Below are 18,854 nucleotides of genomic sequence, written 5' to 3'. Positions count from 1 at the left end.
ATGAGATCCGCCGGTGTTGATCTCGTCTCAAGTAAGCATTTAATACGGCTGCACAAGGACAGCAAGATTGCAGAGGTCTTCCTTCTTAGTTAAATAATTTGTTTATTTACTTTTCTGATAAATTTCCTATTGCAATAGTGAACAAAAACATCACGAGTTGCACCATGTTAATGAATTCGCCTTCACTGTGGGAGTATCTCTGCACTCAGTATCGCAGCATCGTTGGCTCCTGGAGTCATTAAAACTTCAAAAAAAATCTCCATGTCATTCGTCAGTGTAGTGTTTGAGTGAAAGTCGAGGAACAATGTTCATGGACAAAAGTTCTTGGAAGAGCAGTTTGCAAGCGTAAGGTATTTTCAAAGTGGAAATGTTGTGTGAAGACGAACAGTAGTGGCACCTGCAAAGGAATAACACAGTGGCGTACGACCTTAAGTCAATAGCCTGGGTACAGCCGCCCCCTTTCCAAATTTTTTACTGGGGGGAGGGGGCGACTGTACACAGGCTATAAGTCGAGTGTTCGGGTGTGTTATGAGTATCACTGTATACACAAGCATAGCGGATAGGAAATGATACTTGGTCCATTAACCTGTTAGGCGTTATGTAACACAAGCCTTTATGCAACGGTAATTTTGAAGGTTCATACGAACTGTTACGGACGTTTTTACAGTTACGTCTCTCAATATCAAAAGCCCTTAAGAGATTGATTTCTAAATAAGGGAATTATCGAGTGTTCTTACCATCCAGAGTAACCCATCAGCCCACACTCACTACAAACGTCAACTTCAAATGCGTCACTAGAAATCATCAGCCTTTCAAGTAGAAGCATGCTGGTACGAAACAAAACAGATGATACTCACATGACGAAAATATATTCAGTAACAGAGCTGACAACCATGAGGTTTCATTTTGAAAGGATTTCACCCAGAGAATTGCAAATCACCACGCAGTACCCGTTTTAGTTGCATTTATGTAATTTTACTTCGTTTCAATGTATGACGGTACGTATAGTTAGCAACTGTTAGACACTTGTTTCACACTGCCTGTCCAAAACTTGGATGCATCACATCCAGAAAAGAGAAGTACAAAGTCTCCCATTTGCTTTAAGCTAAAGATTATTTTGCAGTGGCAGACTTAAAGACTACATAGGAACTTTATGACTTTCGAATTTCAAGTTAACTGGATTTGAAGAGTCGCCCTTAAGCGCAAACTCGCACTTGTGGTCCAATTGGGAGGTCCTTTGTTTCGCTGTGTACTAAACAACAAAGACATTTAATTTGACCAACAGTTAAAAAAATTATCGAGATTTCGCAGAACGTAAACCAACCTGGCACCGTAGGCTATCAAGCAGTCGCGCTCCATTTCACCCAATCGCAAGCCACCGTCCCTGAAAAAAAAGAAAATGCCAGGTTACTCAGTTACCAAGTTTAGCTCCTTTTGTAAGTCAGACCTCCAATGAATTCTAGTCGTTTGCCTTCTACAACACGAAAAACAGTACTTAAAGTAAATCGCGTCGTGTTAAATTAAAATTACAGTTTGGCAATAAAAGGGAGGGTTTGGAATCACGCTCGGGAAATCAGATTCAAGCAAAAAATTTCAAAAACTAGGAAAATTATCGAGTCGGTACAATGAGCAGTAAACAACAAGCAAAGGCAAAACCTTCGCCACGTGGTACGTCACATAAACCGTTTGCCATATACGCGATTCTAGACCTCTAAATTATAATACCACTACTTGTCACCTTGAGCGACCTTCCGTTGGTTGACGTGTTAACACAGCTCTTGGCCCCTAGATAAACAGGAGATTCAAGAATGCACACCATGTCAGTATTAACGTCCTGGAGTCAGACAGAGGCAAACATTAACACAGTCAAACTTCGGCGTTTACATGGACACCAAAGGCACAGGGTCAAGTGTCCGCATTACATGGATTACAGAGGTGGTTAGAGCGTCCGAACTAGAACACGGAGGGTCGTGAGTTCGATTCTTACCTGGAGCTAGGAACATTTTTCTGAGCTTTCTGGTGTTTGAATTCTCCTTCTTCTTTAATATAAATATACAGTCTTGGGTTTGTACGCTGGTGGACGGCCAAATTTCGAGCAAGTCCCCGCTGCAATGCTCGCCATTAGAGTTCCAGTAGCTCAGTGGTTAGAGCGTCCGAACTAGAACTCGATTCTCACCTGGGGCTAAGAAAATTTTTCTGAGCTTTCTGGTGTTTGAATTCTCCTTCTTCTTTAATAGAAGTGGGGACTGAATGAGATTTAGAAACATCGCAACAAAAAGCTGCCTGTACAGCAATCCTTTTTTAGTTAAACCAACCGTTCCTTCCTTCACAAAGCTATTACATACACGTACGTTTAGTTTCAGCTGAAGATTTTAGCGTGTAACAACTGGGTCCGAAATTCAAAAGAAAACCACTGACCTTGGCACGAGCGTGCATCTTATCCAACACCATGTGTTTCAGCTTCTGATAATAAACCGGGCCAAAGAAAATGTAGGCTGTTAACGGCTCCCTAGAGGCAATAAAAACAGAAAGAAAATCAAATAAAACACGTGTTACTAGATTTCCCCCACCCCTCCGACACCACGATGGTGTGAGAGAGCGGATTCTAGAAAAAAATATGTAAATTTGGTGGGCCTTCGTTTTTTTGGACTGTTGGTAAATGGTTTCGTTAGAGTGCGGCCAAGCCGCGAAAGAAATAGGCGTGAGGAATGTTTTAATAATAATAATTAATGCCTTTATTGCTCATGAGATAAAAATACATATCCAATGTTACAGGATAAAAAGATTAAAAGTTCAGCTAAATTACAATAGAATAAAAAGATTAAAAAATGCGAAAAACTAGTTACACATGTATGACATAAAATATCATAAAAGATTATATTTAAAAATTAATCTGTTTACAAATGTGTTCTTATAAGGTTCGGTGTTTATCTTGGGCCTTTGGAAGCTTTTACGCCTAAGATTGTAGGTTAGATTGTTCTTTTCTTGCGGTAAGCACACCTTCAGAGGGTGGTTATCATGCTGTTTAGCTTTTTGAAAAATCGCTTTATCTTGTTTTTGTAGTAATCAGTTTTCCCTTCTTCTTGAGGTTTACGCCTGGGACTTTTCTTCTATTACGCTCTAATAGAAAAGCCAGCTACCCAGGCGACAGGTTTCTGTCTTTTCGGCACAAAAGGTACGGGGGGGGGGGGGGGGGGGGTACTTCCATACAAAAGGCTGATGGGGATGTGCCGCTAGATGGGGTCGCATTTTCACGACTGGGTTGATTATAATGGGGTCGCACTTTCAATAGAGTTGCTAGAATGGGGTCGCACATTTTCAGATTTTTTGGGCTAAGACAGTTCTTGTTATTTACGGTTAGCAAACGTACTGTAAATGAAAAGTAAAGTGTTCTTCATTCAATCTAAAAAATGGGTCAATTCATAAAAATAGAAAGTGACTAAGTTGGGTTTGCGAAAATTACATATTTGCCAAAAAGTAACTAAGATGGGGTCTATAATAGCCCATTTTACAATTACAGGTGCAAACGAGGCTGGAGTTGACCTTGTCTTGATATGACCCTTCCTGCTTTATTATGTAAATCATGTTGTTGTTATGCTTACTATTATTCTTTCAGCAAAATTTCCATAAGAAAAAGAAAGAGGTTTGTAGCAAAACAAGGACAACCTCAGCCTCACGTCCACTTTAAGGCTAGGACACTACGCCCACAACTGTAAAATGGTCTGTTGGCCACAGAGTAGACTAAAATGGGGTAGGGGCTCTGAGAGGCCAGCGGCACATACCCAGCAAAAATTAACCCAAGTTCCTCCCGGGAAAAAGTAATTGTACAGTCTTATCTCACCCAGTGATGCCAGACGTTACAAATTCCTTTCCTGTGTAACTAAAACCCTTTTCTACAAGGGCAGTGCAAACATCCTCCACTTTGTCGCCTCCGAATGCTGAAAACAAGTAAAGAGGTTAGGGTATCGATCAATGTTTCTTGTACTTGTCGACCACAATGATGTTAAAACTTAAGACTGAGAACACTCCGATGGGTCGGCACAATGGCTGAAAAGAGTGGAGCTTTCAACAATCGTAGCGTCTATTTGAAAACCAGCCTTAAAACAGAACCGAAGACCATCTAACTGATCGTTGCAAGATCGCTACGATCGTTAAAGCGTTATTTCCATAGAATCGCTGAAATCATTCACAGATCCTAGCGATCGCAACGATCACATGTTAACCAGTGTAACTTTTTTTAATCAGTTAATTAACTTGTTCTTACGCCATTACATTTTTTCCACTGTCAATACAGTTAAACCTCGTTAATACGGAAACCAAAGAGACAGAGCCAACTATCTGCAAGACATGTGCGTATTACTGAAGTAAAGACCATAGGCATGAAAGTTCCCATATTTCGGACTCAGAAAACAGTTTGTAATACAGAAGTCTTCGTAAGGAGAGTTTGGAAACTAACAAATCTTTGATTAACCATGGATTGTCTAGTTGGAAATAATTTCCCCTAAATAGGGATTCACCAACTGTATTAGTATAGGTAATAGTATGATTTGTAGTGATATTTGGCATAAATACCACGAGTGATATTTCAAAATTATTATACATAATTTCACGAGCCGTTAGGCGAGAGAAATTTGAGACAATACCCTTTAAGTCCCAAAAGTGACCAATATCAACTTTCTCCTCAAAATATCAATACATTATCAAAAGAAAAGGTTAGGAGAATAAATAAAATCATCACCTCAGGGAAAATGCTTTGATATTTTATCCAATTCTCTCAACTAATTCATTAAGGAAATGTATGGAGATCAGTTTAGAAAATTTGCAAGTGGATACCGGGGCTTCCTCGCCCTGCTATCAATAGAGGCCGCATCAGCTTTGCTGTGTTTACTTGTGTCACATAATAGTCAAACCTCATAAATAAGGTCTTCATAGAGAGGTTGTAAGAACTCGGTCTCCAAGTAGAGAGGTGTCTTTATTATAGATGTGTATGTAAGGCGAGGTTCGGCTGTAGATATTTTTCATAACCAAGGATCCTCAGTGTTTACCTGTTCCATATCCGAAGTGTCCGTTCAAAACACCAGCCTTGCCCGCCATTAGTTCAATCAGCTTGCCCACAGTCATTCGAGATGGAAAACCGTGGGGATTCATAATCTGTTTAACAATCAAATAAGACAGTTCACAATAGAAATAAGAGTTTGAGAAAATGATATTAACTACCGCAGCTGTTGCTTTTGTGTTCTCTTCGAGAAGATTATATTGAGCCTAACCTATAGCCGAGTAATCCGTTTCCAAATTGATATCTTCTCGTTCAATTTGTTTCTTCGAAGAAAACATTCATATGCTTGAAAAACTAAAGTTAAGGGAATCACAAACAGTGTATCAGCTTTTCAGACAATCACTATTACACCTGTTAGGTCCAAGACGGTAGGACGAAAGTAACACGACAAAGTCCAACTCCTCAGCCGATTTGTAATATGGCCAACTGATGGTTTAAATTATCTGTTTTATTTATTTGCTGCGCTTCAAAAATTGCCGAGGGTGAATAAAGACCATTTATTTTATTTCCATTTTGTACGACAGACTGTAAATGATCAGGGGTAAAAAGTGAATTACTCCGAAATCTAGCTCTCCTAATGGATGAGAGATAAAATGGACATTCACTTCAAAGTCTGGTTTCATTTCAATAAATGGGCCAGTATAATACTTACAATGTCTGGACAGATACCCTGAGAACAACAAGTAAAATAAAAAAAGCCGTTAGAAAAAATACTACATATAATTAACGAAAACAGTAAAAGAGGAGATCGTTAAAGTGAGAGATTCCTACCAGATCAGTAAAGGGCATATCCTCCTGATTAACGATTAAGCCACAAACTCTAAGAAAGAATGAAAGCTGAAGATTAACAGTAAGTACAAGTCAGCTGTTTTAAAATCCTAATGTGCAACCCTCACTTGCTACAGTAGGCAAAGTGAACAATGCAAACCACCCGTTAGATAATTATATATTGGACTATTACTCTGCACATTCGAGCGATTCGTATCACGTTTACGCCAACGAAGACAAACTTTAGATTTTAGTTTCTCAAATTAGGAGATGGGCAGTTTTGTGAAATAATGAACATTAAACGACCTGTAAAAAGAAACCTTGGTCACGTGTAACAAAATGAAGTTTGCCCAAAACGTGATGCTGAGTGTCTCTATTTACGCTGTAACAGCAACGAACAAGTCAAGCTGAAGCAAACAAAGCGTAGTTCTCTAACTGCGCCATGCAGTAGGAAATACATACCCACAACTCTTTTTATAACACTAACCCTTTTTGGCCATGTCTGCTGCTGAACTTGTCACCAATCTCTGGGCGCCGTGTTTGTCTCTGTAGAATCTTGATCAAGAAAGCCTTACATGGAAGAGAAAAGGTGATCAATGAGGAATCACTGCTTGTCGTTTTCACCGTAATTTGGCATTTAAGCGTGGTCTGTCCAAAGGCAACTCTTAATTATTTTTTTTCTCGTATGTTAGTGCATTTTCAGCTTGTAATTATTCTTAATTTTATTCCCTTTTTTTCCTTTTATGATTCTTATACTCTGCTAAGCAAAATTATGTTTCCTTGTAATTTGTTTCTTAATAATTTTTACTTATATCATAAAATAAGTTATTTTCTAATTTTTAATGGAGGACCCTCCTGTATGTAATGTCGACATCCTCAATAAGGATTTTCTAATATTATTATACTGAGTTTCTCACCTCTTCGGCATTTGATGTAACCAGTACTCGTTCGATGTAAATATCTTTTGGGCCTTTATACCTATTAATAAAGAAATATGATTGCAATGGTGTCTAGTGTAGTGATAAATTTGTTTACTCCTTGATAACAAATCCCATGCAAAGAGCTACAAAAACTGCAGAATAAAGCCAGACATTTTTAAAAACATTGTTTGTGACATTACATTTTATCTAGAGTATCTGAAATTAAAATTCTTCCCTATGAAAGAAGTTATCCACTATACAGTGTTTATAGCTGCTTACATCATTTTTCTTATTAGTACAGTTTCGTTTGACTATCAGCGCACTCCCAAAAGAACTAACGACAAGGCAAGAAGTAATAAAATATACTTACGACACAGGAACATCTCTGTACTGAGGTTGCGGAGGTGCCTGGCCTGGGGTGCCTGTGTATAAAAACATTCAGTGGAATAGGTCTAGGGCTACAAAAACGGCTTCTGAAATGTTATATTTATTTTATTTTTATAAAAAGAAACCTTACTGAGAACAACAAATTTCTGATTACAAAACCAAATGTTTCTTTGTAGTTCGCTGTTTTGCCAGATACACGAATTAGCATCAAACATTTCAAATTTTGGTAGTGCCTGATGAAATTCTGTCGAGTTGTGGGTTAAGGATGCTATCAAATGATTCTTCTCGTTCATATAAAGAGCAAGAATTATGAGCAAAAATAATTCACATGGACCCAGGATTACATGAGGAAACCAAAGATAAATCGTAAAGGCGACATTACCCGGTTGAAGTCCCGAAGATGTTACAACTGGCATGGACTTGTTGACAAGTACTTGCTTGTTTTCTATTCTTTCACCTGTGAAAAATGTCAAAATGAAGTAACTGTGAGCAATTATCTTACGGATTCTTCCAGCTGAATAGCCTGAGAAAAGAGCCAACATTTTGCGACGCTACCACTGGTTACCCCGCGAAATGAAATCAGTGGTGGCGTCGAGAGATGTCAGCTTTTTACTCAAGCTATTCCAGCAATCACAAGGCTTAACCTTTTAAGTCCCAATATCCACAAACAAATTCTCCAAACTGATGTCTATATATTTCCTTAAAGAATGAGTTGAGAGAATGTGATAAAAGATCTAAGCATTTTCTCTTAGGTGATCATTTTATTAATTCTCATAACCTTATCTCTTGACAATCTATGGATATTGTTAGGAGAAAATTAATGTTGGCCACTATTGGGACTTAAAGGGTTAATGTATCATTTACTTGGGCTACATTCGGGGATGTTAGAGAGAAAATATACTGGTAAAAAGGACGGGAATTTAAAGCTAACAACAAATAGAATGACAAATAAAATTAACCTATGAAAAATCTTTTTACGTCATTGCAAAAGTATATGTAATGATCGCGTTTACACTAAGTAGAACCACCGCTAAATTTTTCTTGTCACAGCTAGCTTCACAAAGACAAACGGATGAGAAATTTTTGGTGATTGCCTTATGGATTTGGTTGTTACAACCAACGTCTTGTGAATTCCTCTCCTCCACCAGTGCAGCACAGAACTTTACATAATTAGATTATTCATTTCATTTGATGTCAATTACGTAAAATGCAACTAAACAGGCTCACTAAGCACTGTTGCACGTTACCATGCGTTGACCTACCTGGAGAGCAAATTCCATCTGCATCTAGAGCTCTGTGTCTCCAAATCACTTCCCCTGTACTAGCATCTTTACTGGGACCTACACAATTACAATAAAAAAGCAAAAGTCAATCCTCAACAACATTCACACCAATAACAACAACATTCCTAGAACTTACATTAGCAAGACGATCTTGGTCCAAACTTATGTGAAAGGTATTGCTAACTAACAGTTTGTCCTAAGAACTTGTTTAGAGGCTTTCTCTTACCCATGACTCGGTCAAAAGTCTGTTACATCCAAGTGTTCAACAGCGAGATGAAAAATGAAAACAAAACAAGATGCGTTACAACAATGTGTTTCCAGCTACAATGAGCTGTTGCGTAGCACGATTAAGACCCTTTATAACAATCAATACAGCTGACAAACTATTTATTCGTCGAGCCAGTTTCTTCAAAAGGGAGCTTTAGCATCGACGACGGCAACGAAAACGTCAGTTTTAAAATGAATTCTCAATCTTTGTCGCGTTTATTCCAATTTGCTGAAAATGGCAAGTGTAGGTGAATTTCTCTGGAGTTTGAGGACCGCACTCAAGTTTAGAGAGAGAAAAAGAGATTCGTCGTCGCTTGTTTACGTCCTCCATAAAACTTGCAATTAGGCATTTTCACATCTTAGTCGTGCAAGGACGGTAAAGAAATGTACAAAAAAGCGTCATGCACGTGCAAAATTGTTGTTTTGCGTAATAAACCTATTGCTTTTTTTTTTTATATAAACTCGTTTAGGGTTCTCATGATTCACAGGCAAAAAGCCTGCGTAGCAGGCGCTTGGACGTAACGGGCGCAAGAAAGAACGGGGCGCGCAATTTTGTCACTCGTTTAGCGTTCTCATGATTCACAGGCAACAGGCTTACAAACACAGAGACAGAGTACAAGCGCGCTGTATTTATCGGCTTCGTCGACAAGAGATGTGAGTACAAGATTACCTGATTCGCGTATCTCTTTAACAAGCAGGTTTGCTTCCTGTACACCAAACAACGGCCAAAACCTGTGAACGGAAAAAGAGATTAGCTTTGTTAACAAAAACAGCTGATTGCGACGAAGGTTGCAATATGAAATAGCGTTTTCAAGAGAACTTAGTCGACAACAAAAAAGTTCGACCTCGATATAAATGCATGTGCCTACCTCTGTCAACTGAAGCTTTGTTCAAAATCAATGCATCCTGAAACAAAAGCATGTAATACCAAAATAAAACAGAAAACATTACTCTCACTTTTATCATGATTAAAGCGGTTTTCAAACATTAAAACCACGCACATTGCCTGACCAGCACCATGGACAACCTTATAAACGACTTGGTTTGCAGATGTCATGCAAAATTGCCAATTTTTTTTCATAGATCGGTTTTTTCATGGTGAACTGCAAAGTTTCATAAGCTCCTTAACTCGGGGAAATTTTTATAAGGAAATGTCTGTTGGGGGAGCAAGACTGCCCCAGCGCCAGAAATTTCCTTGTAAATGCCAGCACCAGGCCCAAGCAACCATTCGAAACAATAGCATGCAACCAGCAAAAAGCGCGGGAAAATGGCGCTTGGAAGTTCTAGCTCAACTTAAAAAGTGGCGTAACGCAGTCATAAAGGGTAGCATTTCAAAAAGCAATACAAAGAGCAATCCTATTTTAGATTCTATTAAAATATACTTCTGTCCCTTTCCGGCGAAAACTATGGAGAAAAAGCTAAATCAACTAAAATGTCAATTAAAATATAGAAGTTTTACCTCAATATCATACCCACTGTAGCTCATGACTGCTACTGTAGCATTTTGACCTAACAGATAGATAACAAAGACTTAAATTTTAGGAGGTAGAACAGTTTTCCCTTACAGATAGAAACGAGAGTAGTCTGATTTTACTCCCCTTTCCATGACCTATAGGGAGAGTGGCCTGGGTACAAGCTTTCGGTGCAATAATTTCTGGGATCAGTTAAATCGCTTGGGTAGTCAGGCGTTAACTATGATAAGAATTTAGTGGAAGATATCACTGGCAACCATAAATCAATCATAGCTAACGCTTGTCAACTAACGCCATTATTGTAGCGTCGAAAGCTTATACCCATTCTACACATATTTTATGGAGCGACAAATTACAACTGACAACAATTAAAAGCTGCAAGACAAATCATTCTATCTTTCTTCGGGAAAGAGAAGTTTCCTCGTAGACCTCTGTGAGAGACAAGCCTTTGAAGCACCAGTCTTTTCACTAGCACGCAGGTGGTTAAGTTGAACATCAAACCACCTCAACACAACACAGACTACAATAATAATCAAAAGAGCAACCGGTGTACGTATGGAAACATTACCTGCTGGAAGCTTGTCAAACTGGATCAAATCTATAGTCTGAGATGGAAATCAAACAAAGTTAAGTAAATCACTTGCACTGAAAGCACATATTCGTATTCAAAGAAACCGATGTGTAAAACAAATGGAAACTGAAAGTACCTTTGTCCTGACCAAAGGAACTTGAGGATAACACAAAAGATACAACAGGGTATCTATTCTGTACAAAATAAAAGAACTGATTGAAACATTCAAAATTCAAAAAATGTAATTTCTGAATATTGAGTAACATGTCACAATAAAGAGCCGCTAAGGTTGCTATGGACCGTTTGTGGGGCTATTTAGACTATAGGCAGGGGGCTTGTTCCATTCTACGTCAGTCAGTCATCTTGCTCGCATTAGGTTTTTCTACGTTTTTTATTTGGGTAAGTTCAGTCTGCAGTTTCATATAATTTCTACTAAACGATAAGAATGTAAAGCCGCTGCATTTGATGAGGAATAGGTCCCCTCATATTTTTGGGCCACATCTCTGGTTGAGGAGGTTTCAACAGGACATTAGAGAGATTAAGATTCACGTTTACGGCACACGGCAAACGGCAAACGTCAGTTGAGAATTTCTCAAAATAGAAAATAAGCAGATAAAAACAGTCCAGAACGATTCCTTTGGATAAAACTGGCATAAAACCACTTATTTTTGTGTAGAAGCAATAAACAGTAAACGAAAACTAAGGGGAAAACTTGGTCACGTGGTACAAATTCACGTTTGCCGTTTGGCGTAAACGTGAATCTTAATCTTTCTATTACTTATACTGACCCATCCTTGTGTATCGTGTCATTCAGTCAGAATATCACCCAGTCTCACCTGTTACGCTGGTTGTAACCAATAGAACCTGAGATTAAAAAGATACAACACTTAACAAGTAACATTTCACTGTTATTGTAGCCAAAACAGGTCCTACGGAGCTTTCGGTTTTTCGTTCTTACCTTAACCGAGAAGAATAGAACATGTTTGCCACAGATACTTTTCAAAACCTCAGGCTCCTGACTTTTTTTCTTATAAAAATAAAATCTCTGGACCAAATAAATACAAAATGTGAGATAAACTGGCGGCCTGAAACCTTCAATTACCACCTTCTTTACACCTTCCCATATTTTATGAATATAGAATTTTAACCTACCGGTACCTTTTAAAAAAGTGGCAATTCAACTTTTTAATCAACTTAATACGTCATTGAAGTTTTCAATTGTATCAAATCAGTGGTATTATAATTTGACTTTCCCCTTACTCAAAATGGTCTTTCCCGATTTTCTCTAAACCGTAAACCGTAAATTGCCTGACCATTTTCCTGGCCAGTAGCAACCATATAGAAAGTCTAAATATTTAAATTGAGCAGTGAATGACTCACCCATGGCCTGTTTACCCATAGCGCACTGGTAAGTGTTACGAGGTGACTGGTTGTGATGAGGGTACGGTATCAGACCAGCACACACTCCAAGCAGAGTAAATGGTTCTATCTCAAGGTGCGTGGTCTCCCTGTGACGAAAATTCCAACAGTTTTACTGCAATTTTTTTACACTGAGTGTTTAACTTGTGATACTTTAACCTGGTAGAGTTCACTAAACATTTCTTTACCTAGTTATCTCTTTTTCGTAGAGAGCAATCGAGCAGTCGTTTTCTTCGTTGACATCTAAGTATTCAACCAGCCCCTCGTGTAAGAAATCCTCGAAACACCTGAAAACATAAAAGCGTTTTAAATGACAGATCTGTCCAAAAAAATTGAAATTCTTCAACCATATCGAAGACATTGATCACGGTCAAAGTTAGACGGTAGACACCTGATATGGTAGGATAATCCTTTCAGTCGATCAGAAAGTTGTCATTATTAGGTAACATCAAGTGAAAAAGGAATGGAAACCTCATTACGGTTGGAAAACGCATCATTCCCTCTACCTTCTTTCAGATGTTATCTTTCCTTTCAAGCTTTAATTTGACCTGCAACTGCACAAATCAGCTCACCTAAATCCCTGAGCAAGTTCCTGAATGTGTCGGTCAGCCACTCGTGGTCTTCCATTTTTAACAATAATATATGGTCTGGAATATTAAACATGACAACGATAAATGTATTCGGTGAGTTCAGAAAAAAGGTGGCGTTTACTTGGATATGTAAATTCTTTCTATTACCTGCAGACACGTCCTCCATCAGAAGCAATATTAACAAATCTGCAATATAACAATCAAAACTTTAGCCATTTTACTGAAAAAGTAAGCAACACGATAAAGTGTGATAAAACTTGTCATTAGTGCAAGATCTGATGAAAACAAAATGATTCAGTTAAATGTTGCCGCAAGTGCCTTAGTTGTGATCATCATCAAATTTCTCTGTGTAATACCAATGCTTTTAAGCATCAGTTAGAGAGATCATAAGAATTAATTTCTTGATACTGTATTTCATGATCTTCTCGAACACTACTATAAGGAAATTGATGTACAGAGCCGACGTTAAAATTCAAGAAAAATTACAGTTTTCATTTTGTAACACAGAAAGATAAGTGGAATGCAGCAAAACAACTACTGAAGAGCTCTCATTTGACTGGTCACACTTAGTTAAAAAGTCTATGATTGCAGATAGCGGCCCATTCTCAAAGACACTGACTTCCTTATTACGTTTGTGGAAGCTAAAATTTTAAAACAATAATAATTTAGCATATATACCTGTGCTGATGATTCGGGCAAATAGAAACAAACTCATTTACGTATCCAGCTGAAAAAACAATATTGGAGTACAAAACAAGTGAAAAAATTCACAGAAAAAACAATTTTTAGGTTACTGTTAAAACTGATATTCAAGCAAGCACAAAGGTGAAGTTCCCGCTTACGAAGAAACGACTACTGAATTTAAGATTATAATACACAAGCAAATTCATGAGGGGTGTGGCGCAAGAAATCTTAAAAATTAACTACTTTGGGTGTCCTGTAGTCTATCGCTACATTGGATTCCCCCTCCGTACGTCCTTCTTTTGGAAGCCTATGCAACGACTGATTTTCACTAATAATCGTCCGACTTCTGCTGGTTTTTAGGATGATTGGAAAGATCGAGGCAAAGCCCTTAAGCAAATTAAAGCACCGCAAATCACTTAAAACCAATATAGAATATCCGCTAAAGAAACCATAAAAGGGTTGTAGCTTGGTTTAAAAAAAGGAAAAACAACAACAACTGACCTCTTCTCATCAGTCGAAACGTTTCCACCAAACGCTTGTAGTCCATGACAACACCGAGAATGTTTCCTACGAGAAAATCGGCTACGTTAAACTTCACCAATTAAAGTTGCAAATGCATTTAAACAAGAGCAAGAAATTACTGATATTCTAGCCTTATCTCTGTCTTGCACAATGCGAAAAGACGTGAGTTCTAAGGGTGATAGTACCAATAATGCATTACAGGTTTGGGGGCAACAATAACCATCACATGAATAACGTCATTTCCTCTATTTTTTTAAAAAGAGAAGCGATCTCAGGACAATAGACAACCCAAAACGAAAGTTTGTAGTAACTTACCGTTTAAGAAAACAATATAAACCGAGGGATGACTTATTTCTTCACCAGACAGCATACTTATATTCTAAAATTTGAAATACAAGAAATACTTTCTTATACCAACCACATGTTGAAAAGATGGATAAAACTTCCACAGCAAACTTCATCAACAAACCTCTACTCCAAGATTGTAGGCCAAGCGAATGATGGGTTCTTCTTCTTGATCTGTGGTGATGTGCGTCATAAGCGCAAGATTTTTCACTAATCCACAGGCCTAAAACAACCACAAATTAAACGTTCTTTAATTCAAAATTAATTAGCAATAGTCTTTAGTTATAGTAACAGAGTTACAGGGCCATTCTAGTATTCATTCCAGTCTACCTTATTCATGTACCACAAGACACGCCACGAAGCTCTCAGAAAAACAATGGCAGGTGAGTTTTCGAAGGCTGCTGAAAAAGAGTTTTTTGAAAGCTTCGTGGCTCAAAACAACCCGTGTTGTAAATTAAGGCCTAGATAATCTTCCGTGGTTGTAGGAAGTCCAGGCGCTGAGATCTCCTCTCCTCTTCTTTCTCGAACTTTGCACTCGGTGTTCTCTTTTCCCGCACACTTTTTGCACTCTTTATTTTGGATTTCGAAGCTCAAATTGTGCGCAAGGAAAACTGAAGCCACAAGATCATGCCCCAACTATTAGTTTCTTTTTTTAACTATTGCGGGCTCCTCTTGTCGCGCGCAATCCTGATCTCCAGGGCCGGGTTGTTCGAAGCTGGGTTATGGTAACCCACGGTTAGTGCGAAATTTGAACTCGGATATGAAAGCTTAAAAAGCAAAGTCAGTTTAATTATCTTTGCCTACAATTTGATGATTGCATACTCTAAAAAGAATAGACAAAATTATCCGATAGAGTGCTTTTGATAAAAAGAAAAAGAAACCTGGGTTAAAATTAACCCCGGGTTAGCGCTAACCAGCGTTCGAACAACTGGGTCCAGGTTGTTATTAGGCGTGTGTCGCATGTATGTAGCCAGAATTCGTCTGGACTTCCACTAAGAATGAATGGAATACACAGAACGCAATTTGACCACGCGCGTTTGGACCCTCTATCACTCGTATAATCTGAACACGCGTCTTTTGACTTTCTCTCACTTGAAGCTTACGCAAAGCACACTAGCACAGTGATGGAGCAAACGCGTTTTGACCTTCGATCGTTGTCGCCCGCAATCCGTAACCTTTGATTATTACTAGTTTATTCAGCAAGTCAGTCAGTTACCATTTAGTTGTGATTCTTACCTCCCCCTCAGGGGTGTCGGAAGGACACAGCATTCCCCACTGGGATGGCTGCAGAGATCGAGGACCACTCACTTTACGGGTTTTCTCAAACTGAATGATAAAAAAGTTAAATTAATAAATAAATTTATCGATTACCACATATATTCACGTAGGTTGCTTATGTACCTTCAAAACCTGAACGAGTTTCACAGTAGAATTCTCGTTCCAAACGAAACATCAATAACAAATACAAATCTCAAGTAAGATTTTAGTTGATTTTGCTTTTCATCAGGAAAAGTAGTAGACTTTTACAATCTGAAGCCAGCCCTTGTACGTTTGGCATATTTCTGTCGCACTCCGCGTATTAGTTCTTGTTATCTTTGATGACTATGGAGCCCAAGCTTTATAACCCTCTTGGTTTATCTGAGCTTATCGGGGTTCCCTTGAGTGAGTTAACAGTTTACCATTCTTGTATTCTGGCAAACAATGACTTGACCTTAGGGGCGCGAAAAAGTTGCGTAATGACTCACAGTATGAGATCATAAAACACTACGCCGCAAAACAGCTTTACTTTTCGTTGGCCTGCACAGGAATGCGTGCAGTCGTCAAGAGAAAGATATGGAGCGAGTGGGTGATCATGGGAAAATCCACGCTTTACGCCTCATAAGCAGTGAAGAAAGCGAAACCGACGATTATTTTGTAACCTGCGTAGCGGACGGTTTTGTCTGGCAAGCGCGTAAATGAGCGGCGGATCTGCGAGAGCGCGCCATTCTCCCGTCATTGCCTCCCCGGCAACAACAAAGGTTAAGAGTTCTGTGGTCTGAAAACTACTTACCTGACTAGTGATTCTTGTCATCATACCCAGAGCAGAAATAAATGACAGACGTGATAGCACCTGATAGATGAATAACAAAACATTTCAGCAAACTTCATGTTTGGAAATATCCATGATATATCACTTCCTGAGTTCCTCTTCACAATTTCTTACGCTCAGTAAGGTCACTTGCTAATCCTTTAAACTCCATAGCAATTCAGAAGTTACAAATACTGAAGAAGGTAGAATGCAAAACAGTCCGTATTTTTGCGTATTCAAGTAAGCGCGAAGTCAAACAAAAGGTCTGGAACGAGGCTGAAAATGGAGAGTGAGACTGGGGAGAGACGGTTTTTTTTCTCTCGCCTCACACGCCCTACGGCGCCCTACTTGCCTCACACTCCTACTCGCCCTACTCGCCTCACACTCCTACTCGCCCTACTCGCCTCACACGCCCTACGGGCGTGTGAGGCTAGCGCGCTTCGCGCGTGTAAGACTCTTTCGCCACGCTTTACCGATTTCTTTACTGATTTTGAGAAAAAAACCGACTGTCTTGCAGTCTGTGAAGAAGGGGGTGTATTTTGACTCGTTCCTCTTCGAAACTGGTCTTCAAAATTTGAGGCTAAACTCCGTGTAAATGCAACATCAAGTAGTCGGGAAAGAATAAAGAGGTTGGAACACAATAACTGTCTCCCATATAAAGAGGCAATTTTCATTACATTCATTCTTTTCAAGTGACAAAATCAAAGAACTTGACGGATTTCATTACTCTGAAGTCTGTTTGGCTAAAAATAGAACTTCTCTGTACATACACGTATCGACAAGGACCTAACCTGAGTAACTCCTGCACGATTCATGTTGAATCTCTTTATGATCCAGTTTCCCTGCAATGAATCAAGATAACCTGTTAGGAGCTGGAAGACATGTCAATTTAACAGAAGACACCTGTGAGAATCACAGCGTCTTCAAGCTAAGATTCAAACTGACATGGGGGCCCTTTTTTCCCGGTATATATTGCAGCTCGGTTGGTTTGCAATATAAATATTCTTTTAAAAGAAACTGTTTTAGAAATCCCTAAGTAGGTGTCGGTTGAACCTACATTAAACTGCGGAGCAAAAAATAGGAAATCTAACCGAGGTGATCGCATGAACAAGTCCGTTTGTTATTTGATCCTGACGCATGTGCTTAACAATGTCAAACTGGAAAACAAAACAAAACAGCAATTACTTTCCAACTTCATACTTCACTGACAATCAAAATAGGGAAAAGATGAACAAATTATGTACTAATGTAATAAATACCTGAGCAGCCCTGGGTTTTGGAATTGTTTGATCGGCAATCTTTTTTAGCTGAAAAAAAGTTTAAAACTTGTGTAAATGACAGTCGCACAGCCTACTGATCTACAACAAAGTTTTATTTTGGGGGAAAGACTGGAGAAAACATTACCTCCGCATTGAATCTCTTGAACAGATCTTCAAAAAGAAGAGACAGGAGCTGAAATGAAGAACAAAAACATTGAAAATTTTGATGAAACTCAATGAAACGTTTTTTTTTAATGGCTGTTTATTTTTCATTTTGCGGGCATGGTACATCGAAAAACTCTCACTCTACGGCAGGATCGAACTCGTGGCATCCTAGCGCTACATCCAACTGCGCAAAGAAGAGACTCGTGGAAAACAAGATTATATACTCCCGCGTCATGTGTGACACATTTCCTGCGTACTTCTAGGATCGGCACTGTTGAACACAAGGTTTCCGTGTGGTGACAAAAGATAAGGGAGTTTCCTCCTCCTAGGGGTTAGGGTTTTTGGACTTTGGTTGCCAACAAAAGCGAGTGACTGGTGACATAACGCTAGGCACCACAAGAGGGAGGTAGAAGAGAGGCGAAAGCGCCAGTCAGATCTTGTGTCAATTGTCTCGCCCATTTACTCGTTTCCGCCTTCCTTTGCGCGCAAATGCGCGAGAGACTAATGTTGAGCTCGATGGATGTATGAGAGTAGTCCCCAGGCCAATGTGGTCATACAGTCAAAACTAGATAACCTGTCACGTGGAAAATAGAAAAAAAATAACAGGGCTGTCCTACCTGCCCTGCTAATTCAAGCCTCTTGTTTCCATAGTAATCACGGTCATCCACATTAGCCTGGACAACAGCAAACGACAAGCTTTAATTATTGACAACGAAGAAAACTTGTACAGGAAGGAATTAGATACACAGGGTTCTCCTGGTTGGCCGGGGGCAAACGCGAAGGGGGGGGACCGGAAGTGTAAAAAAACGGATTGTGTAAAGCGCCAAAAAAATACAGAATTCTCATGCGGGCTAATCCTGCCAGGTACACAGACTAGCAGTTTCTTAAAGAGGATTTTTCCGATGGGTTATACATTTCTCACCAAACAACCTTAAAACTGACTGAAATGTCAAAATAACAAAAGAAACTGCCGAACAACAAAAACGTCAAGCAGTGAAACCCTATAATATAATGCGACCCTTCAAGGGTCATTAAAATCTGTTAGTATTAACAAGGTTTCCAGATGAAGAGGTTTCCA

The 18,854-nt window shown here is 39.0% G+C and overlaps 1 protein-coding gene across 1 annotated transcript in view; it reads right to left on the bottom strand.

Moving 5' to 3' along the window:
- Nucleotides 1-115: 115 nt before the first annotated feature.
- LOC140928894 (DNA-directed RNA polymerase III subunit RPC2-like) overlaps nt 116-18,854 on the bottom strand; it is a 28,416-nt gene continuing 9,677 nt past the window's right edge. Inside the window, exons 14-49 of the mRNA XM_073378696.1 lie at nt 18,394-18,450; nt 17,757-17,804; nt 17,612-17,659; nt 17,444-17,509; nt 17,144-17,194; nt 16,335-16,394; nt 15,521-15,610; nt 14,409-14,507; nt 14,255-14,318; nt 13,919-13,984; nt 13,412-13,460; nt 12,881-12,919; nt 12,716-12,790; nt 12,332-12,430; nt 12,105-12,232; nt 11,561-11,588; nt 10,861-10,918; nt 10,722-10,758; nt 10,141-10,190; nt 9,551-9,587; nt 9,352-9,413; nt 8,641-8,659; nt 8,394-8,471; nt 7,514-7,588; nt 7,115-7,166; nt 6,742-6,802; nt 6,312-6,394; nt 5,828-5,876; nt 5,709-5,726; nt 5,046-5,151; nt 3,842-3,938; nt 2,419-2,509; nt 1,739-1,785; nt 1,325-1,384; nt 738-827; nt 116-397 (exon numbers count right to left, since the gene is read on the bottom strand). Of these exons, the coding sequence (XP_073234797.1) occupies nt 265-397; nt 738-827; nt 1,325-1,384; nt 1,739-1,785; nt 2,419-2,509; nt 3,842-3,938; nt 5,046-5,151; nt 5,709-5,726; nt 5,828-5,876; nt 6,312-6,394; nt 6,742-6,802; nt 7,115-7,166; nt 7,514-7,588; nt 8,394-8,471; nt 8,641-8,659; nt 9,352-9,413; nt 9,551-9,587; nt 10,141-10,190; nt 10,722-10,758; nt 10,861-10,918; nt 11,561-11,588; nt 12,105-12,232; nt 12,332-12,430; nt 12,716-12,790; nt 12,881-12,919; nt 13,412-13,460; nt 13,919-13,984; nt 14,255-14,318; nt 14,409-14,507; nt 15,521-15,610; nt 16,335-16,394; nt 17,144-17,194; nt 17,444-17,509; nt 17,612-17,659; nt 17,757-17,804; nt 18,394-18,450 (2,370 nt within the window). The 3' untranslated portion in view covers nt 116-264. The remainder of the gene's footprint in view (nt 398-737; nt 828-1,324; nt 1,385-1,738; nt 1,786-2,418; nt 2,510-3,841; nt 3,939-5,045; nt 5,152-5,708; nt 5,727-5,827; nt 5,877-6,311; nt 6,395-6,741; nt 6,803-7,114; nt 7,167-7,513; nt 7,589-8,393; nt 8,472-8,640; nt 8,660-9,351; nt 9,414-9,550; nt 9,588-10,140; nt 10,191-10,721; nt 10,759-10,860; nt 10,919-11,560; nt 11,589-12,104; nt 12,233-12,331; nt 12,431-12,715; nt 12,791-12,880; nt 12,920-13,411; nt 13,461-13,918; nt 13,985-14,254; nt 14,319-14,408; nt 14,508-15,520; nt 15,611-16,334; nt 16,395-17,143; nt 17,195-17,443; nt 17,510-17,611; nt 17,660-17,756; nt 17,805-18,393; nt 18,451-18,854) is intronic.

This window comes from Porites lutea, chromosome 2 (genome assembly GCF_958299795.1).
Source record: "Porites lutea chromosome 2, jaPorLute2.1, whole genome shotgun sequence".
Classification (NCBI taxonomy): Eukaryota; Metazoa; Cnidaria; class Anthozoa; order Scleractinia; family Poritidae; genus Porites; species Porites lutea.
This window is presented reverse-complemented; position numbering and strand designations above follow the sequence as displayed.